Source organism: Amborella trichopoda, chromosome 1 (assembly GCF_054954075.1).
Source record: "Amborella trichopoda isolate Santa Cruz 75 chromosome 1, AtrichopodaSantaCruz75HAP2 v2.0, whole genome shotgun sequence".
In the NCBI taxonomy this organism is placed as follows: Eukaryota; Viridiplantae; Streptophyta; class Magnoliopsida; order Amborellales; family Amborellaceae; genus Amborella; species Amborella trichopoda.
In genome coordinates, this window is record NC_142336.1 from 54,564,154 (window position 1) to 54,575,039 (window position 10,886).

A 10,886-nucleotide genomic window follows, 5' to 3' on the forward strand; every position below is an offset into this window, starting at 1 on the left:
GGACTTCGATAGATCCTCAGCTGTCAAGTTTCATGTCTAACGGCTAATAATGCATGTGGCCATTTTTATCTAAAAAATAAACAATATTATTCTACACTTCTAAGTATATATTGGATAATTTAGTGGGAAAGACAAGCCCTTAAGCCCCTACCCATTTTTTAAGTAGATTAGGAACTAGCTTTTGGAAAGTATTAATGGATAGTATTAACAAGTGGGAATGAAAATCACAACGTGATAATTAAGATGTGAGGCGATACCACCACGAGGCTAACCCTTTCCCACGTCTTAGTATATATTTAAGCAAGTGAATGCACATATGTTCCACATAAAGAGAGAGAGAGTGTGTGAGTTTACAAGGGTATTACAAAGACTTAAAGTTGATAAGATAATGGAAGGGGGGACAAGGGTGGGGAGGGGATTCTACGAGAAAGAGAGGAAACGGGGATGCATCCAACAAAAAAAACAGCAAAAGAATAGCACGTGAGAGAGGAGAGAGGTGGTGTATGATTGTTGTTGAAAGAGAAAGGTAAGGAATTGGACAAGAGAAAAGAGGCATTTTCTAATCAGTTAGAGAGAGAGAGAGAGAGAGAGAGAGAGAGAGGTATGAACGAAAAAAGAGGAGCGGGAGGTCTTAAGTGGGAGAGGCGTTGTGTAGTGGTGCGGTGAACCCTTGCCATAATTTAAGAGCAAACAAAAGAGAGAAAGGGAAGAGAGAGAGAAAGGGAAGAGAGAGAAAGGGAAAGATTGGGTGAAGAGAGAGAGAGAGAGAGTTGGAGGGAGGGTTTAATTTGAGGATTGAGAGCTTCTCGTCCGCCACATTCTTCGAGGCCATCCCACCCCACCCCTGCCCCCGTCCCCGCCCCCGCCCCCACCTCCACCTCCACCTCGCCTGTATCAAATCGCCGCACGCCCTGCGTTCACCCTTTCGACCTTTTCTCTCTCCTCTCCTCTCTCTCTCTCTCTCTCTCTCCTTATTCGTCGACACTTATTAATCCTCACACCGTCGCCACCCCTACCCTCGTTCCCCCTCGTCTCTTTTCTCTCTCTAAGAACTTTCTCTCTCGTGTTACCCTTCTCCCTCTGTTTGCTTACATATTCACAAATAGCTTGTACACCCGCATTTGCCCTCAACTCTCTCTCTCTCTCTCTCTCTACCTTTTGGCATCTCCTGAAAGTTTGCTTGAGCTTTGTAGTCATGAGTTACCTGTAACTAAGCTCCCTATTCATTTGTGTGCTCTGCTTTCTCTTTCCCCTCCATTTACAGTTGGTTTTGTCTCTCCAGATATTGAAGCCTCTCTCTTAGGCTCTAATAATAATACCAAAGAAAAACCACACAAGGCTTCAATGGGCAAGCAGGGACCGTGCTGCCATTGCGGTATCTTAAGTGAGTTTTTCTTTACCCTCTCTCTCTCTCTCTAGGTTCTCTCCCTTCTCTTTCCCTCTCTATGTTCTGTTTATGCTTCCATTTCACGACATTAATACCAAAAGGGAGAAAGATGGATACGTTTTGAATGGAACTGGTGCAAAGTGTGGTATTGCATTCTTGGAAATGTTTCGATGTTTATGTTATGGTAAATTAGTGGTGATTCTTTTTCAAGGACCATGTTTAACAGTCTGTAGTCAAGAAAGATAGTCATAGGCAATTTTGATCATGTCATGTGATCCCCTTTTTTCAATTGGAATCACTAAGGGAAATCTCACTTCAAATATATGAAGCCCAATGCTGGTTTTCTAAAGATTGGCAATGGTGATAAAACTCTTTCTTTATTGGCCTAATATTTTGTGATTTTAATATTTTGTGATTTTCTTTGATAACTAAGAAGGCCATTTAACTATGAACAAGCACAAATTGCATGCAAATTTGGAAAATAAGTGTTGAATTTGGGGAATGATTTCTTTCTAAACACGAATGAATGATAGTATGTCAGTTATCTTCTCCATGGGGCTTGCCTAAATAAGTTTTGATAGCTTATGCATTCGAAAAACCAGTCAATTTTTGGATTCCTGTGGTTCATTTATCGCATGTGCACAAACCATTCGGAGGACATCCCTATTGAATTACCTTAATCTGTTACTTTTCTTCTTTCAATTGTCATTTCATGGAAATGTTTGTTGAATTACCGATATAGAAAAGAAAGCGGATGAGCTATCCTCTAGGTTTGCTTGATATCTTTCTTACTGGGAATTATTGGCTTCCATGTAATGATTCTATTTATGCAAATATTTTCCTAGTGGCAGGTTCGATATCTTTTCAATAAGAAATTACAAGTCGAAATCGACACTGTCTCGAGGTGTTATCATAAATTGACAAAGAAAGTTTTAAAAGGAGAGAGTTGTCAAACCTGTCATGGGGTACTATGGGGGATGGTGTAGTTATCTGACCACGAGTCATAAATTTTTCGGCGGAGGACATGCTCAAGTTGCTTGAAGTTTTGGTCAGAATCTTGTTCTTCAAGACGAGGCTGGATGAATGGCTGGTTATGGATCGTGGATGGATTGTTCTTTTTACTATTTTAGTCTCACTATACCCAGTTAATGAGGCTTCTTTCTTTTTGATGTCTTGAGCATGACTGCTAGGGTCCATCGAGGATTGCTTTGTTGACTAGCTGGCTATGGGCATCTACAAGGAGGGGCCTCCATATCAATTGATGCTATTGTTTGTGGTTTTTGAAGGGGTGAGTTTTGAACTTTGGTGGTCTGATATGAATTTCCAAATAAAGTGGGAGTACATTTGGTACCTATTCTCATGAAATGCTTAACTTGGGAGTAAAGTGAGGGAGTTGGAATATTGAAGGCATTATGATCAACAGCATTATGGGTAGATGCATCTTCATCTACTTTAGTCGTGCAGGGAAGGTCAAGAGAGAGATAAGAGGTCTCTCTGAGGGAGGGATGTGTAGAAGATAATGGGAATGATGAGACAAAACAGTGTGGATGGCTATAAGGTGGGTGGCTTATTTAGGACATTAACTTTTGGAACTGAAGATGGATTGGGATCCTAGATGGCCATAATGTGCAGCAAAGAGAATGTGAGTTCAGGTTCTTCACTACCTCTTATAGATGTCTACAATTTAATTGTGATGGTTGTGTTTTGAATGGTATAAGTATTCATTGAAGTCATTTTGGTTGTGAAAATTTATGGTGAGTTGTGCTGATAGAGAGAACCCTAATGAAGTTGGTAGAGGTTGGAAGTTTTGTTGGTGCCTAGAAACTCTAGTGGAGTAGTTTGCTTCTCTTATGATTAGTGAGCAAGGTGTTTGTTATTTATTTTGTTCACGGTGGTAGTTTTTAATAGGATAATGGTGATTGTTTTGTCCCAAGGACTTAGAATCATTGTAAGTTTGTATCCTCTAGTCAAGGTGTTTTTGATCAGATGTGTCAGTTTAATGGGTTTTTGGAGCTCACAAAGAAATTCACGATGGTTAACAATTACAGGAACGTATACAAGACAGTATTTAGTATAGGCATATGTTAGTGCATGTCGAAATTTCTCATTTTACAAATCGAGTGGATTTGGTCTTATGACCGACTATGAAATGGGATGGCAGCATACATTGCAGTAGTTGCCTTCCCAAGAATGGTCATTAAAATATGGAACAGGAGACGTGCTTATGATTTTGATAGAATCTGTGGTTCGGATGTCAATTGCGTTGTGGGGCAGGGCTTATCTAAGGATTTTGATCTTTCAGAGATGTGGATGGGGTAATCCATCTTCAGTGTATGGATGATACCATTGTGTTTTGTTGGACTTCACGAGAGCAAACTTTGCGCTTACAACTGTGGTAAGTGGTTTTGCAATAGTCTCAAAACAGGGCTATCTATTTTCTGTGGCTGGTTTACTGGTGTGTTGTGATGTCTTTCATCCAATGACATTTTTGGTGCTCTTTTGCAATTCTTTTGCCTCATAAGGCTCAATTCAGCAATGCAAGAGTAGAAATGTTGTCCAATTTCCAAGAGAATTATGCTAATAATGGTCTCACCCGTGAGATCAAAGCCTTTTGTGATTTGTGAACTGCGTTATAAGATGGCTGTAACAAGGACGTTGGCCTAGTTATAATCTTACTTGTCGAATGAAAGAGGGGAAATACAATGATGCACTCATTCAGTTTGTGGTGAAGTACTTGAACTTGGAGAAAGGGGTTTAAATCAAATTTCATTAGGCATTCCATACAAATGAATCTTTGGGATTGAAGGAGAACTTTGCCATTGGTCAAGGACGGTAATAGTTTTAAAATACATTGAGGTTGGCTTGGAAGTAAGGCTGGAAAGTGGAAACGGGTTCTTTGGTGTAGCTTAGGAGCATGTTGGTTTCTTTTTGGGGTATTTTGAATTTGCAAAGATCATGATGTCACAAAAAGCTTTTGAAGATGATGAATATAGTTTTTTGGTTGATTTCTTTTTTCTAGCATGTCAAGTAGAGGAGGCAATATTTTGTATGTCCGCTTTTGTTTGATGGGTCATCGAGGTTAAAATTGTAATTGGGGGTCATCACTAGCATTATGCTCTTAATTTTTCATTATTGTTGTTATTTTATTTTTGTGCAATGTTGTAAAGGAGATGTAAGACATTTGGTTTTCTATTCTCTTTGCAATGTAATTGACATTCTGTAATTTCTACTCTAGTATGTCTGTTGTGACATATAGCAGCTGGAGAATCTGTAGATTTTGGAAATAGAAGTTTGAATCCTTTCTTTATAACGATCTTCCTTTTTTTTTTTTAATAATTATCTTGGGACCTCCAGACTGGACCAGGCAACCTCTTTTGCAGGTAATGCATTTTTATGGGTGTCCTGCAACATTGATATAGCCCATTGTTTGGCGATGATTGGTTCTTTGTGCTTCATGGCTAGTACATATAGTCATTAGTGACACTGCAAGACAATGCCTCATATTGGCCTATTTCTTTATGAAATATGTCTGAATTGGCTGGTAAGTAGGAAGTGATACGCTCTATATCCTTAAATTGGGAGCAGGCTTCTAATTTCTATGTTGTAGCCTTGATATTTGAACATTTTGTCGCAGAACCACTTTGTGGGTCTGTATGTGGTGCTTATGTAGAAGAAATGATTGGGGTTGGCCAGTTAGTATGATAGCCAATGTGCTTTTAGCATTCTTAACTTTCTAGTTGATTGAGAGTAACCTATTTTGTGAGATGGCATATGTGGAGATGGTTTATATGCCCATTCATATATTAAAGAATACCCCTGAGATTGGGCTCTTGTATCATGTTGGTATGTTTCTTTTCTAGTTTTATATGGATGACATGCATGCTTGTCCATTTACACATTAAAATTTAATGCCTGACCTATGTTTTATATTTTGTTTATTTAATACCTTCTGCAGCTATGAATTCATTCACATTTATCACTTGTTTCTTGTTGGTTACATAAGAGCAGTCTTTATGAACAATTTTCTCTTTTTTGTTGCCCTTTGTGTTAGTAGTTCTTCTTATGACCCATAAAAAGCAATTAGTTTTCTTATTGTCTACTCTGCTACATTGCTAGTTCTAAACACCTTTCTAATTGATTAGTTTCCAATACCTTTCTAATTGATGATTTCAGCTACACCTCTTTGGCGCAATGGACCTCCAGACAAACCGGTTTTATGCAATGCCTGTGGGTCACGATGGAGGACCAAAGGAACACTTGCGAATTATATGCCAATGCACTCAGGGGGATTTGCACCATCTGATAATAGGTTGCCAAAGGGAAAAAGTGCACCTGAGAAAGCTAAGGACCAAAGATTGCAGAAGAAAAGGACTTCATCTCTTGTAGATGATGACCTTATGAACACATCAAGGACCACTGGAGATCGTGTGAGCGGATGTGAAGAAGCTGGCAGCACAAGGTCAAGCTCTGTCTCTGGAATAACTTACTCAGAAGGTTGCTTTCCACGAAAGTATATACCTGAGAAGGACTATTCAGACAAAGGTGAACGAATCTTTCCAAGTTTACTTAAGGCTTCAGAATAAAAAGAAAGTGGGGATTTATTGTGTCTGTCGCTAAAATTTTGTACTCTAATTTAAAAATACTAGTGGGGAGTGACCATAAGAGATCAAGTCCTGCACGAGGACGTGCAGGGTTCCAATCTTCAACTTTGGTGGCTTACCATGTACAGGAGACATAATCTGGAACACTGTCAAAAGTCTGCGAGCGTTTATTAATGTTAAGGAATCATCTCCACCATCCGTTATAGGACAAGAATGGAGAGGTGAGGTTTAATGGGGAAAATTGAATTAAAAATGGGATCGGCTTATCTTTTTCCATTTTAACCCTGAGGATGCTGAGTGTTGCCTATTCCCCTCAATGTTGTGGTCTGTAAATGGATGGTTTGTTGAAGAGAAAGCATCGAATTAGCGGATTCATTTGCAGGTACAAAGCAAGAAGAAAGAAAAAGAAGCAATATTCGACTAACCATATATTATTTTTGATTAGTCATATCTTGTGGCTATAGGTTTGTATCTGGTTATGTTCGCTGCTTTCAGATTGCTTCACAATGTCAGCTTCAGTAGCTAGCATTGTTGACTCCATGGTGATATTGTGAGCCTGTATATTTTTACTCGTACTGGTTTAACCAGCATATTTGGCTGGCTGAAAAGCTAGAATGCATCTGGTTATAGCCCTATCTCCTTTGTGAACATAGATCTTTATCTAGCTATCTTCAGCTGCAGTAGTTAAGCGACGAAGCTAGTGCTTATTTCCAAAGGGGATCTTTTTTCAGGCCAAAGCGGGCATCTCTCATTCTATTAGTGCCATATTTGGTCACCCTCTACACCTCATTCACAAAGTGCAGTTTTTTTTGGGTAGATCAGTGGGGAATATGGGCCTCTAACCCTACCCATTTTTAGAAATAATTAGTGATTTTTTCGAAAGTGTCAATGGGAATGGAAACCTAAACTGGTAGTTGAGACTCAAGTGGTGCTACCACCAAACGACCTCAACCCCATTCCCGCACAAAGTGCACGAAGTGCAGTTGAAATGAAATAAATCCATCTTTTTGTTTCCAGACTTTAACCTCTAGGACTGTCTTCCAGGCTGTAGTTGTTCATCTTCTAATATCGAACACAGAGACTAATATCGCTAAGCGTTGACTTACTGAAGTTGTGACTTTTCTGTTGAAATACCTTCCCTTCAAACCGCCTCTTGACCCAACACCTCTCTGGGATCTGCTTATTTGGTTTGGGAGTATCACATCTCTGAGATACCTTACCATCATTGCTCTGTCCACTTCTGAAATCCATAAATCGACATTGGCTCTTAATACTGACTAGTAAATGTTTTCCCCTACCTACCTCCATGTTCACGATAGATCTCGGATCCTCAGAAGGAGATTCTAAACTCTAGTTGTTTATTTATCATCTTGCTTACTTGTACTGACTTATTTTTCCATTATAAGGTATCATCATTTTATTTTTGTGGAGAAGAGTGATACTGTAACCAATGGACAATGGATAAACATTGTCCATTGGGATCATCACTGTCCAATGAAATGATGGACCATGATGGAGAGAGAGTGAGATCCCAATTATGGTCCTGTCCTGTCCTGGTGGGTCTTGTTTGCTGCTCATCATTTCAATGTACAGGTGACCAAAATGGACTATGATTTTCATCATCCCTTGCTTTGTAGTGTACTTTCCAAAAAAGAACATTTCCTGTCCACTAATTCTTTCTTGCCTATGAGACATTAATACTTTGCTACTTTTGCTTCCAGCTGCGATGCATAATTTTGTATGGGAATCACCTGTTCCCTCAAAGAAGAGGTCCTTCATATCCCGTCCTCGCCCATTTGGGGAAAAGCTCAGCAAAGGAGCTTCACATGATGGTGACATATCTTTTGTATCGAGCTCATCTGAAGACGATCTTGGATATGGGGTCAACTCTAATTTTGGGTCAACCGAGATAGGCCTTGGGACCACTGTTTTGAGCCACCCACGTTCCAAAACAGTGGATGATGACTCAGAAGCAAGTTCGCTTATGGCAGATAGTAGAGGGTGTAATATAGTTGATGCTTCATATGTAAATATTAGGGATGATGATGAAATGGGAAATAGAAGGAAAACAAGTGACTTGGGAATTTTACATAATTCAGATGCTAGAAGAAGTAACCTTACAATGTAAGCACAGCATATTTTGAGGATATACTGGCTTCTCTATATATTCCATGTCAGTTTATCTTTTGCTTTAACTTGCAGCATAGTGGATTGTGGAATTAATCATGTCATTGGCAATTTTGGTCTTACAGGGAGAGGTTTTTACTCAGTTCTACTTCACTGGCTCTATGTAGCGAAATAAAGGTAATAGGCATATTGTATATTAAACATTGTTGATTCTGATTCTCCTTGCTGTATGCCTTTAGACTTGTAGTTTAACCAGCTTTTAAAAAGTTGTACTTGCGCTCTGACTTTCCAGGGGCCCAAGCCCTTATCTTACCTGTCCCACTTGGGGAGTCCTGAGTCAGACTGGGAAGTTCTAACGAGAATAATTAGAAAAATACTGGAAAAATGGGAAACTCAGGCGATTCTGGGGTTTATTGTCCCTGAATTTCGAGCCTCCCTATCTGGTCCGACTCGGGTGAATCCCCGTGTCGGACGAGATTTTTAAGCACTGATGTTAACTTCTTTTTGTGCCTGATGTTATCAATGCTTGAGGAATGGTTTATGTGATTATTGAATTAGTAAATTGCAGGATTCCCTTAACTATGAAACATTTAGCACGCTTTTGACAGAAGAGGAACAGTCACAGCTTATGAGATTGGTGTCTTCTGATGATAGATCCAATGTTCCTGAAAGGTTGAAAGTGTTCATAATATACCCCCTTTTTCAACTTTCTCAATCCCACCATCCTGACCTCATAATTGTCTATTTATTTTCAGCTTGAAACTCATGTTCAGGAGTGAACAATTTGAAGGGGCATTAGTGAATTTCCAGAGACTCATATCGAAAGGCATGTTCTGCGGCACTGAATTTGGTGGGAACAACCAGTTACTTAAGGTTTTTCGGCAACTTCTATTTACTACAGAGTTGACAAAAAGTGGGTGGATGAGTGGATATTCTTTGCTCTATAAGCAATTTGAGCATAAGCAATTTGAAAGTAGTAAAGTTAATGCAAAGGTCAGTTTCTTGTTCTCATCGTGTGGGTAACATAGGAAATTCACTGCAAGATTGTGACTGTGAATGTTAATGGGCTTTCTTATAAATTTGTTTTTCTTCCTTTAGCAGAAAAAAGTAATGAATATACCAAACAGGAATGGAGATGGCAACCTTAAATCTTCCAGTCTAGGTGGGGAAGATAATTTCTTGAGAGGTGAGATCGCACGTTCTGACAGATATGAACTGCTGATAAACTCTTCTGGACAACCGCCTGGTCATTCAATTTGTGGTACTTTTCACTTAATATATCTGCATTGAGACATTGATCTTGTTTGGTGTTGTCTTTCTAGGTAAGTGCATTGGCTTCATCACTCCCCAAGTAGATGGACAGTGATGGAGATAGTGGGACCGGCACTTAGAGAACATGGCCCCAATGGTGGGTCCCACTTTCTCTCCATCACCAGCCATCATTTCATTGGATGGTGAGAATTCAATGGATAGTAGGTTTCCAGTCAATTCGGTTATAGCTTAGTTTCCAGACTATCAATCTTGATCTAAAATAATGAGTATCTTATATCATTCAAGGTTCCTCAAGAAACAAACTTTCTGAGGAGAAAGGCCCATGATAGATTGTACACTAGCAAATATATCATGCTGTTGACTCAATATATATTGGTAACTCATGGGAATCTAGATTAATTAAACATCTAGATCAATACTGATGCTATAATTCGTGCATATTTTATGGCCGCTGTTACTTGGGGAAGCATTTTATATTCCAATTGACCATGGCCCATAATCTGTCCAATAAAATGGATGTTGATGGAGACAGACACTGCCATCTTCATTTGGTTGGACAGTGATGACCCCAATTGACAGTGATTTTTGTTAGTCGACTGGGTTGCAGTGTACCTTAATATTTTCCTTCTGCTTTTTAGAAAATATTTTGTGTTAGTGGTGAAAGGAATTTTGAGGCGTTCTTCCACATGAAATCCTCCTAAGCTTGATCTATTTTCACACTGCAGGTACAAAAAGCCAGAGCAAGATCGCCACAAATTCTGGGGTTCGAGAAAGTACTCAATTGTGTGCCTCTACGCCTTGGAAGAATTATCAAAGGGAGGAAACACATCAAGGGAGCATAAACACAGGGAATAGTATCTCCAAGGAATCCCCTCTCTCTGATTGCGAACATTGGCTTTCACCTGAATTTGATGCCGTTGATGAAGCCTCAGATTCAGTGTTACTGTTTGATGTTCCTTCAAACAATTCATTTCCTCAGGCAGAACTCTTACCCAAACTAGAGTGGAATACAAGCCCTACAAGATGATGGCTACAGGCTGCCATCCCTAAAAAATATTTGTGCTCTGTGCAAAGTATGTATGCAATTTTCCATCTCCTGTTAGTCTCCAATTTAGATTTTAGACACATTGAAGGGTACTCAGTTTGAATAGAATTCCAACTTTGTAATCATGGTCTTCAAGTGATTATACAATTGAATGCCAGAATCCTTTGGTGATGATTTTCTGTGTCATAAGATTTCAGTGATTTGTAGTTGATAATTTTCGTTGGGCTATGAGTGGGTCATTGATTTTGGTTGTGGGTCATAAGCAGCTTTCTCATCAAGGTTCTCGCTTCTGAATATTGATGTATCTTATGGTGATTTACTTCTTTTTGTACACAAGTGATACAAAATCAAATTTTACCCTGGTCTTTTTGTAAAGTTACTTAAGGTCTATGTCTCTCTGTTTTCTTTTTTACTTTTTTGTTACCCGTTGTAATGCCATTTTATGCTTAGAAAC

The 10,886-nt window shown here is 39.2% G+C and overlaps 1 protein-coding gene across 23 annotated transcripts; it reads left to right on the plus strand.

Annotated features, from left to right (window-relative positions):
- The first annotated feature begins 318 nt into the window (after positions 1–318).
- On the plus strand, positions 319–10,606 carry LOC18440919 (GATA transcription factor 26). Of its 23 annotated transcripts, none has more exons than XM_088874527.1 (9): positions 319–526; positions 1,283–1,384; positions 5,561–5,929; positions 7,710–8,112; positions 8,241–8,292; positions 8,684–8,787; positions 8,871–9,108; positions 9,214–9,376; positions 10,113–10,606. In XM_088874527.1, the coding sequence occupies exons 2-9, from the start codon at positions 1,345–1,347 to the stop codon at positions 10,412–10,414; spliced, it is 1,671 nt and encodes a 556-aa protein (XP_088730653.1). In that variant the 5' UTR covers positions 319–526; positions 1,283–1,344; the 3' UTR covers positions 10,415–10,606. The 23 variants fall into 23 exon arrangements, 14 of the variants coding, with proteins under 14 accessions (XP_088730653.1, XP_088730664.1, XP_088730660.1 ...); XM_088874538.1 differs by having other exon boundaries at positions 9,214–9,301; XM_088874534.1 differs by having other exon boundaries at positions 9,217–9,376.
- Positions 10,607–10,886: the final 280 nt, after the last annotated feature.

Bases quoted from the DNA above. Each gene is read 5' to 3' on its own strand.
- LOC18440919 (XM_088874527.1), top strand. From the start codon at position 1,345: ATGGGCAAGCAGGGACCGTGCTGCCATTGCGGTATCTTAA. The intron at 9,109-9,213 runs GTCAGTTTCTTG...TTCTTCCTTTAG, and splicing joins GTAGTAAAGTTAATGCAAAG to CAGAAAAAAGTAATGAATAT. The intron at 9,377-10,112 runs GTACTTTTCACT...TTCACACTGCAG, and splicing joins GCCTGGTCATTCAATTTGTG to GTACAAAAAGCCAGAGCAAG.